We start from the raw sequence: 16,984 nt of genomic DNA, 5'->3' as shown, positions 1-16,984 counted from the left end.
ATTTTAAGTTTCTCTTACAATGTCTTGGTGTCATCATGTTTGTTTAACATAGAGTGTCTATCGTGCGAGTTTGTCACCCAAGGCATCAGAAATGCTCCTGGAGGACTGAGGAAGTTTTGCTAGAACAGTGCAAATTTGGCCTCCGCACAACGGCGATATAGGCTCAAAATTCGCATTGTTCTGGCACTTCTCCCCTAGCCACTTAGGATCATTTCTGATGCATTTATAATGAAGTTGGGCACACTAATTATGAGAAACAATAGTTTATAAGATAAAAACACCTTTAATCATGTGTAAAAATATAGTATTTATCATCCAATGTATCAGAATTGCTCGTGGTGGAGGACTAGGAAAGCTACGTGCCAGAACAGTGCGAATTTAGGCTCTGCAGAGCGACGGTGCATGCTCAAAATTTGTACTATTCTGGCACTGCTCCCCCAGCCACTCAGGATCATTTCTGATGCATTTATATTGAAGTTGAGCACACTAATTGTGAGAAATAGTAGTTTATAAGATAAAAACACCTTTAATCATGTGTAAAAATATAGTGTTTATCATCCAATGCATCAGAATTGTTCTTGGAGGACTTGGGAAGCTATGCCAGAACAGTTGAATTTAGCCTATACAGTGGTGGTGCAGGCTCAAAATTCGCACTGTTCTGGCACTGCTCCCCCAGCCACACTCAAGATCATTTCTGATGCATTTATAATGAAGTTGAACACACTAATTATGAGAAATAGTAGTTTATAAGATAAAAACACCTTTAATCATGTGTAAAAATATAGTGTTTATCATCCAATGTATCAGATTTGCTCTTGGAGGACTGGGGAAGCTATTCCAAAACAGTGCGAATTTAGGCTCTGTAGCGGCGATGTAGGCTCAAAATTCACATTGTTCTGGCACTGCTTCTCCAGTCACTCAGGATCATTTCTGATGCATTTATAATGAAGTTGAGTACACTAATTGTGAGAAACAATAGTTTATAAGATAAAAACAGCTTTAATTATGTGTAAAATTACATTATTTGTTATCCAATGCATCAGAATTGCTCCTGGAGGATTGGGGAAGTTATGCCAGAATAGTGTGAATTTAGGCTCTGTAACGGTGGTGTAGGCTTAAAATTCGTACTATTCTGGCACTACTTCCCCAACCACTCAAGATCATTTCTGATGCATTTATAATAAATTTGAGTACACTAATTGGGAGAAACAATGGTTTATAAGATACAAACAGCTTTAATCATGTGTAAAATTATATTGTTTATCATCCAATACGTCAGAACTGCTCTTGGAGGACTGGGGAAGCTATGCCAGAACAGTACGAATTTAGGCTATGCAGCGACGATGCAGGCTCAAAATTCGCACTGTTCTGGCACTGCTCCCCCAACCACTCAGGATCATTTCTGATGTATTTATAATGAAGTTGAGTACATTAATTATAAAAACATTAATTTACAAAATAAAAATACCTTTAATCATGTATAAAAATACATTATTTGTTATCTAATGTGTCAAAATTGCTCTGGAGGACTGGGGAAGCTATGCCAGAACAGTGTGAATTTGGGCTCCAAGCAAAACCGACTGTGGCACACAAGCACATAGCAAAACTGACGAGCCAAGAGAAAGGCAACGGTGGCGGCTCCAACAAGTAGTGACGCTAAAGCAAGCTCCATCATCACAAAGAAAAGATAAATCAGGTGCACATAACTCCATCGTGTGGGTTGTAGCCAAGAAGCCTGACAGCAGATGGTTTAGAACGGCTGTCTTGCATTAAAATCGATGGTCTCCAGTAGACGGCATAGTAGAAGTAGCTAATGACCGGCATCGCTTTAGCGTCCAACAGACCACAAAAGCGGCCAATGATCTTGACAACAACTGCAATAAGAGCAAACATCAGACTTCCCATGCTCTGCAGCTCGACATGTGTTGCCGAGGAAACCCACGTCCTTCTCTCCATCAGCAATACTTACTATGCATCTCTTAGCATGACCCTATTCCCGACTCCATCTGCTCTCAATAGCACGCAACAGGAGCACTCCCAACCTCTCCTCGCCTCGTCATTGATCTCAGCTGGTCTACATCTCTGGCAAGGTGAGCGTGGCGATTTCCCTGAGTTAGGTTGCCACGTATATAAAGAGAAGGGTAGCTTGTTGGCTCATAGAAGAGTAACCATGAGCACAGAGGAGGAGCTGTTTGCAACGCAAGATAAACACAAATGGGTGGTCGAAAAATGTAAAGGGCAAAAGATAAGGTTTTTGACATTTTTTTTAATTTTTTGATAAAGAGCCCCATGGGGAAGGAAAATTTGGGGTTTTTGGTCCATCTTGTGAGCTACACCCACATGGGTCAAAAAGCCAAGAGTAGAGCCAACAACAGCAACAAAGGAGCTACCAACCACTACCCTAAGTTAAAATCATATGCTATAAAAGCCACCAAATGAGTAGGCAAATTGATATGCAAATGTAAAACACTCAACTACGAGAGAGTAGCCAAAGTAGCACCTTGGGAGAGTCAAAAATAACCCGACCATCTCCAAAGTAACCTCTGAGCTAAAGAGTAACCAAGATAAAGAGCCTTTGAGATACCCAACCAAGTTAGAAATGAGAGGGGATGAAAATTGTTGTAAAATTGACGTCTAACCAACTTGAGTAGCACAAAGATTTGGCACCAAGGTGGGGATGTTAAGAAATGTGGTGCCATTGAGCACAAGGAAGATGTAGGGAGTGAGAATGAGTAGCCAAAAAAGAGCGAAGTCTAGTATGAAGCCACATGAACAAAGCGAATTATCCCACATTGATGTACAAGCCCAAGGGTATACCTCCTCATATAAAAGGGAGCCATTTCAAGCAATGAACATATCACTTACACTTATCTCAAGTCTCTTTATGTATCCAAGTTAGTTTATCTTGGTGCATCTTAATTAGCACACACTTATTTATGAGTTATCTTCATTTCTATCTACCTTAGATTAGTGTTATCATTAGTGTAGTATTAGTTAATGATTAGGTCGATGTCTTGTCCACTAGGAGAGCTTGATCCATGATTCTCAACACATCTCCATCATTCCCTTGTATCCTTGAATCATCCCATGGGTTCTTTGGAATTCCCTAGTGAAATGCAACAAAAATAGGTAACATTACAATGCTTTTTGAGTTTTATGATTTCGAGATCCTTAGTGTCTTATCAAAGAGTGTCCTCGTTCTAGGAGACCATGCATAGTCATATTCCTCTTGAGTACTACATGTCACCTCTTTTTAATTATAATGAAAACTGAGATTTAGTATCACTCAAAGGTTAGAATGAACATATTGAATATATCAAGATAAAACTTACGAATGCTAGGATGAACATATTGACTATATCAAGATAAAACTTATGCAGTATGCACCAAACTAGCTAGTTTCTCCATTAGGGGCTTGAACTTATCGAGGCTATCTCTCATCTCGACCTTGGATTTTCTCCAATCATTCATGATCAACTTCATTTTACCCGCCATCATGACTCCTTCTCATACTCTCAGGGGGTTCATTATAAGTAAACCCTCTGTATCACGTGCATTCAAGGCCTATTTTAAAAATCCCTTATCTATGAATTTTTCATGAATAAAACATACCCTTCTTCTATTCAACCTGTAAATACCCCCTTTAAATGGGTCCCTTATATGTATATAAAAAATGTGTAAAAAAAAGGATTTTAAAAATCCATTTTATTGAGCCCACGTGCTACACTTACATATTTATGAGTGACCCCTCCCAAGCTCATACTTCACAGGGTCATACAATCTCTCATGTGGGTAAGAATCTACTTGGTGTTGTATCTTCTCTCCACTCATATAGGAAACTCCTTGTGAAGCGGTCAGAGTCCACTACCACATCCAAGTCCACTATCCACACTAGTGATCTAGTCCTCCATCATCTTAGAGGGGTCTTGAGTCATAGGAGCATGATCTATTTTGTAGGCCATACATCCCCCTAATCCAGAGCATCATGACCATCCACCATTAGGTTATTGAGTGCTAGGAGAATGATCTACTTTGCAAGCCAAGCATCCCCCTAATCTAGAGCATCACGATCCTCCATCGGTCTCCTCAATGATAGGAGCATTTTGTAGGCAACACATTCCCCTAGTCCAGAGCATCATGACCCTCCATCAGGTTCTTGAGTGATAGGAGCATGATAGGCTAGACATCCCCCTAATCTAGATCAACATCATGACCCTCTAGGACCGTTATGGATCATCCAAGAGGTTCTTTGATGCCATGGCATACTTCCATCACAAAGGATAGATATTCTATCAGCCACCATCAAATCTATATTAGCTAAGAAGGTCATCCATATTAGCTGAGGAGGGCATCCTTATTATTAGTTGATCATGGCTAGTTTCTCTCCTAGTACAAGGTCAAATGTGGTGATGTCACATCTCTATATACTAGTTATTGTTTGTTTTATCTTAGAACTTTTTCCATGTTTCCATGGTATCACTAAACCACTAATGGTCTCATAAACACTTGAGGCATTTTCCATGTTTCCATCCCTCTCAAGTTCCCTCTCCCTCTTTCTTCCTTTTCTAAGCTCTCCATTGTTGCAGAAACTCCATCCCTCTCAAGCTCTCCCTCCTTATCAAGCCCCCTCAGTCTCAAGCTCCCTCTCCCTCTTTCTTCCTTTTCTAAGCTCTCCATTGTTGCAGAAACTCCATCCCTCTCAAGCTCTCCCTCCTTCTCAAGCTCCCTCCTTCCCTCTCTCCCACTCTCTCTCTCTCTCTCTCTCTCTCTCTCTCTCTCAAGCTCCCTCCCTCTCCATTGCTGCAGAAACTCTATCTCTCTTTAGTTTACTCTAGGTTCACGAAGCCTATTCTCAAACTCTAACCCTCTTTTAAGCTTTCCATTGCTGCACTGAAAACCCTGAACTTTCTCTCCTCTCCACTCTTCTTTTGTAAAACAAGCTTTTCTTTTCCCTTTTTCTCTTTCCTTACCACCATGGCCTCTTTCAGTAATGGGAGAAGACCTAGGAAGAAGATGGAAGAGCTTGTGCTGCATAACATAAGAGATGAGAATGGAGTTTGGGCTCCAACAAGATTCAGGGTACATGCAGCCAAGCTCTAAGGGACCACATCGAGTGCGTCAACTGGGGAATATGGCTATAAGGCTTCAAGCATACTAAGAAGGAAGGACTGGTTGCCATAGTGCAACATGTGTATACCCTTGGAGACCTATACATTCAAGGCCAACGACTAGGGTTTCCTTCAAATTATCAGTGTAACATAAACACAGCTTTAACAACATGCTAAGATTGGATTTTTTGTTTCAAATTTTCTTATGATTCTCCATTTTCTTATGTCTCTCTACAAATATTTTTTCCCTCTAATTATGTTGAGGAACAACCACTCCAAAGTCTCATTGGAGTTTTCTATGCTATGCATGCATCCATTGGAGAGGCAATGTTTGTATCTCAAAGCCCAAGTGATCTTGTACAGAACAATATCTTTTTTTTTTCTCACTCATATTTTGTAGATAAAAAACCAGGTTTATTTGGCAAGCTAGAAGAGATCCCCAACCCCCCTCTTAACAATCTCGAATGGCCCAAACCTGATGCTTGGACCATCTTATGCTTAAAGTTTAAGATGGTAAGTGATATCAAGACATCACTCAAGTTTTCAAAGGCATCTAGGTCAGTAGGGCTAAATTGGTTTTGTCCTTTACATGTTTCTGTGCACATGTTCAATTCCATGCCAATTCCATGAGCGAGTGACAACAAGCAAGCATTGGAGCCTAGCAGACCTACGTCAACACTTTAGCATCATGGGCTTTGACAATGTGGAAGAGTCAAGTTTCAAGTTGATGAGAAGAAAGGTATATTTGATTTCACTACATGTCTAGAGTTAACCCTTACAGTTTCTGGTTACTGTGCCACTTTCTATATTTTTACATATTGGGAAGCATAAGGAGGGGACAACCATGGTCTCAGAATCATGGCAAATGGGGGACCTTGAATTTTCAGTAGCAGCAAGGTGCATAGCCCTACCAACACATAGTAGGCATGTGGAAGAGCTTGAAGATGAACTGAGTATATGGCAAAATAGCCTCTGTTTTGATGCACGTGAGGGGCAAGAGTTTTAGGATCGAGGTGAACGCAATGACAAGCTTTCAAGTCAACAAGGAGATGGACTCGATCAACATGAAGTAAATGTCACAAGAAGAGGGGCAAAAAATGAAGACATTATAACAATTTAGATTAGATGACATGCTTGTAATTTTGTAGCAGGCTCTTTTTTAACCAATCTTTATTTAATTGAAATCTTAAAATTTTTATAAACTGTAATTTTTTTGTCTAGCGGTCGTGTGGAAAGGCCAAACTTTAAATTTTAACTATAAATAGCCAAAGGTGCCTTCTTTCTCATTTTCACGCGATAGAAACCAAGCACGACCTCACACTATCTCTTTGCATTCACATGGCTACCCACTTTGACAACTTCTGTGAGTTCCTCTCCACCACCCCGTGGGCGGGCAAGAGCGAGCTCTTTGTCATGTTCTCTCGTGAAGTCAACTTTGAAAAGTCGCTCGCCCTTGCATCCCAACATTATGAGACGCAGATTGCATACATGGAGCAATACTTGGCTCCCCACTCCATCTCCTTTCCCCATTGCCCCAATGATCAATCGTGCCTGTTGAGCTGCTTAAGTACATTCAACAATATGCCCGCCCCTACATCCAGCGCCTTGAACGCTTTATCGACATCTGCATCCCCGCAGGAGCTTATTGTACCTTCAATAAGCAGGAGGTGAAGAGGTTAAGGAAGGGCAATTTGGAAACTAGGTTCCTCTCGTGGCTTGCCACTTTTGCATTCCTCATCAACGATGAGGATTCGGATGAGGAGGTAGAGATTCCTGCATTGCAGTTGGCAAGGTATTTGAGGGATGACAAGGAAGTGAAGGCAGTAGGAACGAGTGCTGGTGTAGAAGAGCAGCTTGCATCAGAGCACTTTCCAGAGGGTGCACAATCTGCAGCTGAACAGCCCGCTGTAGTAGAAGATGCGAGGCCATCTTTCCCACACGAGGAGAGCAAGGTGCTACTAAAGCTTGAGATCAATCTCTTGAGCACCATTGTGGTGGAAGGTGAAGAATATTTATTTCTTCATGATCTTGAAAAGATAGCTGGCTTGAGAATGGATGAATGCTTGGGCATTATATGCACGCGATGTGAGGTGGACTTTGATACGTCCAACCTCAGTCCTCACCTAGATAGTACTATATTACCCTTTGGAGAATCTATCGTCTCGCAGGGACAGTTGCTTTGGTCAAGGAAACTGTGGTTGAGACCGCGGAGCAAGCCCTAGTTCCAGAGAAGGAATTCACAACCTTACAAGACAAGCTAGAGGCTGAAAAGGATACCCTTGCTCTGCTGGAGTAATGGAGGAGACCAAAGCACCAAAAAAGGATGAGACTAAGTCCTCGATTGACCTCTCCGCCCCACCAGCACTTTGGCAAAAGAAGACATTGAGCAAGAGGTATAAATTGACCTTTTATAACCTAGAAACATTTGTAATTATGTATAAGAAAATATTTTGATTTTTCCTTTGATTGCAGAGGGTGGTTGAAATTGACGCATTTGCTCTGGGAGAGGCGGCGGCAGCAGAGACTAGGCCAAGGTCTATGGACATGATGCTGCATTGGCACACTATCTTGGTCAACTTCCTATGGATGGCATCGCCATTATCCATAGGGATTACACCCCGCAATCTGCCTTCACTCTCTTCTTTTTGAAAGCCCTCTCTAAGGTGCTCTGTGTAGCCTCTATAGCACAGAGCTCCAAATGTATAGTTTTGAATAAAAAATCCCTTACCTTCGATGTTTTTGGTTATGGATTTAGGGGTAAGCTTCTTGCTCGTGTAGGTATAGCCAAAAGCATAGGCATAGAGGATCCTCAAGAAATAGCCCAATCACTTCTTGAGCACACTCTGCCCAATAACAAGAGAAGGAAGCTCAATATTGTAAGAAAGCTTTTGTAAAGATGATGTATCACTTCTTATTATTATGAATACAAAATAATTTTTGCAAACTTATTTTCATCAAGGATATCGTTGTTTTTTCTAGTTTGTACCATCAATGTTTTTGTGAATGCATCAAAAATGACACTGGGAGCCTTGGGAAGTAGTGCCAGAACAGTGCGAATTTTGAGCCTGCACTGCTGTTGTAGAGCCCAAATTCGCACTGTTTTGGCACAGCTTCCCTAGCCCTTCATGAGCAATTCTAATGCATTGGATGACAAATAATATATTTTTATACATGATTAAAGGTATTTTTATCTTGTAAATTACTATTTCTCATAACCAATGTACTCAACTTGATTATAAATGCATCAAAAATGATATTGAGTGGCTAGGAGAGCAGTGCCAGAACAGTGCGAATTTGGAGCTGCTGATTATGTTGTGGCACACGGGGCCAGAATTGGTTGCCTGAGTGGGAACTCAGCATGAGCCTTGCCACATGTCTGGATAGAAAGAACACATTGCAAAGTTTTGTAGCGATCCCTTTGCAAAGTTTCTATTGGTGTGGCTAGGCTGCAGAGACAGAGAAAAAATTAAGCATCAACCGGCTTTACTATCAACAAAGAGCACCACCTTTGAGTTTTCTTGATGCTGTAAAGTGCTTTTTTTAAAAAGTTTCTCTCTCTAATTTTCTCAAACCCTAATGGTGCTGAGAAAAACAAGGAACAAAATACCTAGTCCTACCTCTAGACACTTGCTAATAAAGCCCGAGTATCTCTTAACCATGTGCTAAGACCAACAATACTAAGCAATAACGAAATAAACTCAGAGTATGATGTGGAGATGCAATGGAGAGTTAGACCTAAGCTCTAATACCATGTTGAGAAATCATAGATCAAATGACAATACATCGACCTAATCATTAATCCTACACTAATGATAACACTTATCTAAGGTGAATAGAAATGAAAAGAACTCATAAATAATGAGTGTGTGCTAATTAAGATGTACTCAAGTACAATTAGACATCAGGATGAATTAACTTGGATACATAAAGAGACTTGAGATAAGTGCAAGTGATTTGTTCATTGCTTGAGATGGCCCCGTTTAATATGAAGAGGTACACCCTTAGGCTTATACATCAATGTGGGATAATTCCCTTTGCTCATGTAGCTTCATGCTAGACTTTGCTCTTACTTAGTTACTCATTCTCAATCCCTACCTCTTCCTTGTACTCAATGGCAGCACATTTTCTCAATAAGATGATCATTCGGGGGGCCATACATACTATCATTTTTTGTCTTAAAATTTTGTAAGCGATGGCTTTAGGTTGTAGCCATTTTGTTATATATTGGCTGCATTTTTTTTAAACCAATGACTACCTTGTGCAAAACACTGTTAATCTTTACTTCATTGTGTTTAATACCACTTTTAAATAATTGTATTCACATGTTCGGTTGTTGGTACAATGATCATCTAAGTACCTGTAAAGTGCTATGGGTAGAACGGCACAGATTGTTATCCCTCAAAGGGTCCAAATGGCCCAAAAAACTGGAGTGTGTGATCTATGGATGCTAGGCTTTATTGTACGCGCCAATTAAAATGCATGGATGTAGTTTAGAAGGAAACAATAGTAAATGTAGAGGTATATGTAAAAGGAGAGAAAATAATGGATGGATTAAAGTTTTTGAATAAGTAGATCAAGGATTAGAAAGCCACACCATCATGGCTCTCTCTCCCTCTCTTGAGCGTTTAAAAATAATTTTGGTAATTACATGATTTTTTACACTTGTCGAAGACAAAAGGAGGATGATTTCTTCATAGAATTGCTAAATGATCTGATTAAAAGTTACAACCACCCATTACTTGTCACAAAACTGAGGGGCCTCATCCAGCTGAGGCCATTGACAGAGCAAATGTTTTTATGTTATATATAGGTATACATCAAAAGCACCTTATCTTATTGCATTGAATCATTGCAAAAGCTGGAATGTTTAAGTAAAGGTTACATGTATGTTATGGGACTATTATTAGGAATTAATAGCTTAGCAAGTATAAGAAACCTTGCAATTGAGAGGTCCTGCATCTGCTGTGAGAGATGGCACCAGGGTTGCTGGTTGTATATCAAAGTTCTCTTGTCGTACTAGATAGCTGGGTTTATATGTACTGGTTCCAAGCTCCCCAAAGTATGCGCCGTTTAGAAACAAGTCACCCACTGATTTCCAGTTAGAGCTTGAGGTCTGTTTGGCACCATCAAGCTGCTTGACAACCTTGAATCAACGAGAGCCCAAAAGAAAAAAAAATTAGTGTAGTTCATCTTGGGATGGACTAATTCTCCCTCCAATCGCTTCCCTCCTTCGATCTCAGCATAAAAAATAAGAATTTTAAGTGCCTTGTGCAATTAGCTAGTTGAATAATTTCTTCACCATAGTTTACCAATCTGTTGAGTTAATTATTGCAGATTTAGCTCAAGAACCTCGTCAATTATTATAGTGGCGGCACTCGCCAAGGTCCTATATATATACACTTCGTTCTCACCAAGTTTATATGTAAATAATTGCAGAATATTCTAACTCAGGAGCTTGGTGGTCATGAGCGATAAATAATTGCTCACATTCACCACCTATATATAGGTGAATGTGATGTAGCGATAACAAGACTTTTAATCAAAACTAGCAAACGATTGTGCAACAAAGGAGAATCTAATTGATCATGAACTAAATTTCTTATATTGACTCACTCGTTTCGAGCCCTTGTAATTTGGTGCCACATAGTAGTTTCCTTCGCTCTTAATTGTTGGGTTTGCGCTGGCTCCAATGGCGTACATGCCCCATTGCGTGTATCTGTTGTTAGCAATGTGGAAATAGCCAAAACGGCATCTGCAAATCAAACCAATTGAGTTATCCAAAACAAGGCTATAATTCAAGCTGGTGGATTGATTGGCCTTCTTCTATCGGAGATCGACGAACTAGGATGAGGAATACATTAATTCGAATTCAACAGTACAAGGGGTTGATTTGCAAAACTCTCAATAGTCCCCCTGAATCTATGCACGGCAATGAAATTGACGAGTAATTCTATTTAATATATCTCAAAGTAGTACCTCGGCATTCTTTGAATTAAGCCTGGTCCGAAGTGGTTATACACCAAAGTCACTCTCATGATCTTGTCTGCTGAATAGCTATCTGAATGGCCAAGGAGCATTACCTACAGAAACGAGACGATCGGGATTAGTCCAGACCGATATTGTTTTCATAGCAAAGAAATTTACATTTATATAGTAAAATTTCCTTACTTCGATCACTCTTCAGTCGAGAGTTTGGCTGATAGTAATTAGCTTCCAAATATTGAAGCTAGATGAGTGCCAATTAGAGGCAGTAGATTGGAAAGAATTGGGTTTACACTAATGAAACAATTAATCACCAAATCAGGAAAGAGATTGTGAATGAAAGGGTTGATGTGTTATATATTAATGCAGCATTATGCAGGCAAATATACTGTTGTTCTTGGGGAGGAAAATAAAAGCAGGTGCAGGAGGCTACCTCATCGTGGTCAGTGAAGAGGTTGTTAGAGATTGTAAGAGCCGTGGATCCATGTATGGCATCAACCAGGCCATCAGCACACTGTGCAAAGAAGTTGTGGTCGATCCATATGTTGGTGGCCCCGAACATGCTGATCGCGTCGCCATCCGAGCCTTGGCGTTGGCCCACGTGCGCAGTAGAGCTCATAACACGGCCTGACTTACCTGTTGGAGTCCAACATCCCACCTTAATATCTGTAATTATATTAATCATCCTAATGAGCGCCTAATTAGCAGCATTGGTAATTAGGTTTGACATCCTTACCTGGTGTGCAGTGATGGATGCTGAGTCCATGGATGATGATATGGTCCACAAATTGGATGGTGATGCAAGGCCCATGGGCAATTTGCACTCTGGCACCTCTACCATCAAGGGTTTTGTAGCTTGTCATGATGAGTTCATTCTTCAAGGTGATGGTCATATCCCTCTGGAAGATGATCCAGAGGGGTCTCAATTGGACCACGCCATAGCGAAGAGTACCTGGCTTAGGGTTGGCAGGGACGTCATCACTAGGGTCAGTGACCACATAGATGCTGCCCCCTTTGCCCCCCATGGCATTGTACCCATAGCCTATGGCACAATCAGCTAGATGCATGCGGTTTTGGGCCCAATGGGGGTCATTCCTCCAACATGAATCAATGCGATTCAGCACCTTGTTTGAGCCCCTGCGAGGGGTGTCCAGTGGGGCTGGACGACTCTTGCTCACTCGTATCTTGCCCTTCTTTACCACCTTTGGCCTATAAGTCACTTTCTTTTTCACCACCTTTGATTTATCAGTCACCTCCTTCTTCTTCTTCTTTGCTGGGAGCTTTTTCTTGATCTTTTTGGTGACTGCATTGCCTAAGAATGCCGTCTCATTCATCAAACTGCAAGCAACTTCGTTTGCATGTAGAAATTAGTGTCCTTCTTCGTTATCGATCAGATTATCAATTAAATCTTGATATTCAACAGGTTTTTATGCATTCAATATAGATGGAGTTTAAAGTGCACTTTCCCTTCTTTATTATCTGAAAGGGGGACTATCATTCCACACATACACATGCATACATACATATATGTATGCAGGAATATCTATGTGAATTATTGAATTTATCTTGGGCCTGATTCTTGGCTTAAGGGTTTCCAGTTGTCTAATTTTAAATCGAATACATTTTACCATTACATGTACGCATGCATGGCAAAACACATGTACACACACACAATACACAACACAATGAACCGTGCATAGCTGCCATATACTCATGTGATTCATGGTAATTAGCAGGGATTAGTGTAATATAAGCACATTCCATGCTTTTACCTTGCATGATTGTCTGCATCAAGCGGCTCGTCACGAAGATACACAGGCCGATCGTGTGCATCCTCGCCGGACTGCACGTCCGGAGTGTTATCAAGCTCCTCGTGTGTGCCATTATAAGTATTATGGTGATATTTGCCGTTGTAATTAGGCAAACCCGTATCACTGGACAAAGCCGCACCGGCAGCCAGGAGAGTGGCAACAAGAAGGTTGAGCATCTTAATCATGTTAAATGCCATCTCTTACAACACGAAGTGATGGATTAAACCAATGCAGCTCCGGTTAGCATACTTAATAATGCAATCAGCAAAGTCTAATTTTCATCGAAGCTAACTCTATCAAACTAATATAGGAGGCTCATGACAGGCTTCGAGATTATATGACGCATTAAGAAGGGCTCGGAAGCTGCAAGGTTGAAGAAGGTTTTGAGTGGTTGGCCGCCACTACGAGGGTGCTGTTGAACGTGCATGGTTACGGTGGGGTATCTTCACACCTAGTTCGTGCCCTTTCCATTAGTCTTACGATTCTCTCTCTCTCTCTCTCTCTCTCTCTCTCTCTCACACACACACACACACACACACACAAACACACACTTTCTCACTCTTTCCCTCCCCACATGACACACACACATACATTTGTCTTATTACACCTTCAAGATTGAAGATCATCTATAATTCAATACAATTAGAAAAAAAGAGAGCCAATTTTTAGACATCAAATTTGTGTTCTCCATATGTAAATTGATTAATATCATTGAGTAACTTTCAGGAAAGTTGCATATTTTGGAAAGGGACAAGCACTTTGACTTTGCATTGCAATTCTTGAAATTGGATCTACAACATAAAAAACTTGAAGAGCAAAGTACAACTATAATCCTACAAGCATGAGAGACATACACTCCATAACTTGAAGTTTTAAGTGCATTGGTCTACTCCAGTTGACTTTTATTCAATTTTTCCTTTTTTGTTAACCTTTTGAAAATGATTATTTGCTCAATTACAAATTAATTTGAGACCCCCTTTCTATATCATTTTTTATAACAACTAGGAAAGCCCTTAAAAATTACAACGCATTTTAAGATTACCGAAGGGATTTACCTAGGAATATGCATGTGAGTGATTTTGACCTAAGGGGTTTTGATTGTGAAGGCGTATTTAAAGGACACTTCACATATATAAGCGGATTTTCTATTTCAAAATTATAAGTTTGCTTCAAAAAGGAACAATTTTATTGCCTCCAAATTTATACAAGGGATGTATTTCAAATGTCAAAATTCATTAACAAAGGGTTTTTAGAATACCACTTGAACCCACTACATATAAGATTTTCATAACTTGACATATATATAAGGTATTGATGTAGTGATCTCCCCAAGGCAACCTTAATATGACCTATTTATGTAAACATGCTAAAATCCACGTTTTCTTGGTTTCCAACCATACCACAATAAAAGCGTGGATTTGTTTTTTACCATTTTGGCCACATTTCTACCCTTTACAACCTCTTATGGTGTGAGTGGTGTTGCATTCAAAAGGTGGAATTTTATCTGCTCTTTTTTTAAAACAATAATTATTCCCCCAAAAAAGTATAGAATGTTTTTTTAACCCTTTTGTCCCACTACAACACATAGGAAGCATAACTGCATTTAGAACAAGCTTATAAAAGAAACCAACAAGCAAAAAAATCCCCCACGCCGCTACGCATGCAGTTAGGGTTACGTGGTCGCTGCAGTAGTCTGCAACAAAAAAATGGGGACAGAATAGGAGAGATATGTCCCCATATCTCTCTCATGTCCCCATATCTCTCTCATTCTGTCTCCATTTTTTTCACATATATAATATAAACTTTGCAAATACAAAAAAAAAAACAATTACAGAGCATACTTGGCAAATGTCATAATCATATTACAATACTTGGCAAATTTACATAAGTGTACATGAGTCCAAAAAAGGTCATATATAAAATAAAGCATAACAAAAATCTATGGAGTTAGGGGCTGCATCGAGGAGTCCACACATCTCACACATTTCCATTATTATCGTCCCTTATAGCTCCACCCTCTTCTCTTACATTTCCATTACTTCTCGCTTGCACATTTGACTGTTTGCAATAACACACTTTATAGTAACATCATTCTAAAACACAACAAAACTAACACACAAATGAAAATAATTTTAAAAAAAACAAAGAAGTTATGGTTTTAGTAATGTACTTACTGGCCATGCTTGCCAAGCATGGCCTCTAGAAATAACAATACATCCTTCATCAAGATTGCACCCTTTCAATAAAGAGAGCTTCCAAACCCTATTGTAATGCAAAATCATATTCATCTTACGTAGGAAGGTAGTCCACTGCTTCAAGCTATAGATATACAAAAAAAATAAGGGCGGTTGTACAATAAGAGCCCTCACTTTGGATCACGTTCCAAGTTTTTAAAAGTAAAAAACAATCATTTTTTCACTAAAATTAGCTAATCTCACACTAAAATTGGCTAATCTTACCCACTTGGTAAATGAATTTAAAATTGAGCTCTTCCAATGAAACTCCACACTCTTAGTTGTGTATTTAAACATATGGCCCGATTGAAAATAAAAAAATTCAAACGTCAAATCTCCTGTGTCACAAATATAGTACATATAGCATGTCCCAAACTTAGATAGGTAGACAGTACGATCATAAAATGTTAAGAACTTCCTTGTTTTACTTCGATTCCATTCCCACTTGGTAAAGGAATTTGTCATTGAGCTCTTCTAATGCAACATCACACTCTTAGTCGTGTACTCAAATATATGGTTTGATCAAAAAATGGAAATAACACCATTTTAGATAATTTGAGAAAATCCCACAACTTTGGGACCAAGTTTGAGGTCTTCTTATGCCTTTTTTCCCATTAAATTTGGGAAATTTTCATATAATTTGGGACTTTTTTTAATTAACTAAGAAAGTTGTGTGTAGGATTTGTGACTTGGTTGGTTACTTTGTAGACAAAGAGATAGCTTCTCATGAAATTGGTGATATTAAGAAACACCTTTTTTTGTTGTTGTAGAGAGTCGATGTTGATTCAGGTGTTGAAAAACACCTCATACAATGATGTGCTTTGATAAAAGAGTTGATAAATCTCTAGCATCCAAATATGATCCATTGTACCTACATATTGTTATAAAAGCAACATCCAAGAATAGCACACAACAATACTCCAATTCAATTAAGAAAACAAAGGTCATATGGAGTGTATAAACAATTAGATAAAAACCTATATGACCATGTGGTCATAGGCCTTACCATTCACCATACTTGAAAGATCATATGGGAACTCTCCAGAATAAAGTGTGAGCTAACACATATCATAGGAGGAACATAAGTAATCTAGTTTTCAATTTCTCTACCAATAAGCTAGCATGTGCTTTCTCCACTAGATTGGTTGGGATTTTTACTATTTTTTGAATTATTTTGCCCCTTGGAATCCATGACCAAACCATGGTATCAACAAACTTCCATCGCTTTGGGTTTGCTAAGTTGCAACACCAATGCTTTTCCCAACAACCTTCATATAGTTCGGTTATTGTAGTGTTTTTCTTCCTATGTTTTGGTGCCCGATACTGAATGAAAACTTTCTTGTAGTTAGGAGATGAGTTGTCTAGCTCAACATTTTACTCTGCAAGTCCTAGCCATATTGGGTACCCGAGCTCTCCTAGCCTCACAAAAACAAAGTCACCTTTTTTCACATCAATGTGTGGTTTAAAAACATCCTTTGGCCTCCCACTTAGAGGACCACAATAGTGGTCATTCCACTCCTTGTATCCTTGGATCTCATCTAGCTCTTCTTTTATCTGTTGCATATGGTGGGTTCCTATAGTATTAGGCCAAAACCCTCTGTAATTCCCAACACACTTGTTGGTTGGCTTCTGTATCTCATCAACTATATTCTTCCAGTATGAAAGAATCGGATCAATGTATTGTGTGCATGTTGCTTCCTTTCCCTTCTTCTATGACCACTTTTACCAAAACTCTAGGTAGCCCCTGATCCCTCAGCAGACCACCGTCGAACTGTCCCTCGGACCGCCGTTGGACTATCCCTCACATAGTCAACTATAGGCAGAATATCTCCACACCTACTAAATCTCC

At 39.6% G+C, this 16,984-nt stretch overlaps 1 protein-coding gene across 1 annotated transcript; it reads right to left on the bottom strand.

The window, feature by feature from the left end:
* Window positions 1-9,844: 9,844 nt before the first annotated feature.
* LOC147633586 (putative pectate lyase 2) lies at window positions 9,845-13,240 on the bottom strand. Its single transcript, XM_086805869.1, has 6 exons — window positions 12,863-13,240; window positions 11,827-12,428; window positions 11,524-11,726; window positions 11,085-11,188; window positions 10,722-10,860; window positions 9,845-10,251 (listed from the first exon to the last, which is right to left on the bottom strand). Exons 1-6 carry the CDS (start codon window positions 13,096-13,098, stop codon window positions 10,027-10,029), a joined length of 1,509 nt encoding a protein of 502 aa, XP_086661995.1. The 5' UTR covers window positions 13,099-13,240; the 3' UTR covers window positions 9,845-10,026.
* Between the last annotated feature and the right edge of the window lie 3,744 nt (window positions 13,241-16,984).

The sequence above is a fragment of the Cibotium barometz genome, chromosome 12 (assembly GCF_041138505.1).
Source record: "Cibotium barometz isolate CiBa-2024 chromosome 12, ASM4113850v1, whole genome shotgun sequence".
In the NCBI taxonomy this organism is placed as follows: domain Eukaryota; kingdom Viridiplantae; phylum Streptophyta; class Polypodiopsida; order Cyatheales; family Cibotiaceae; genus Cibotium; species Cibotium barometz.
This window is presented reverse-complemented; position numbering and strand designations above follow the sequence as displayed.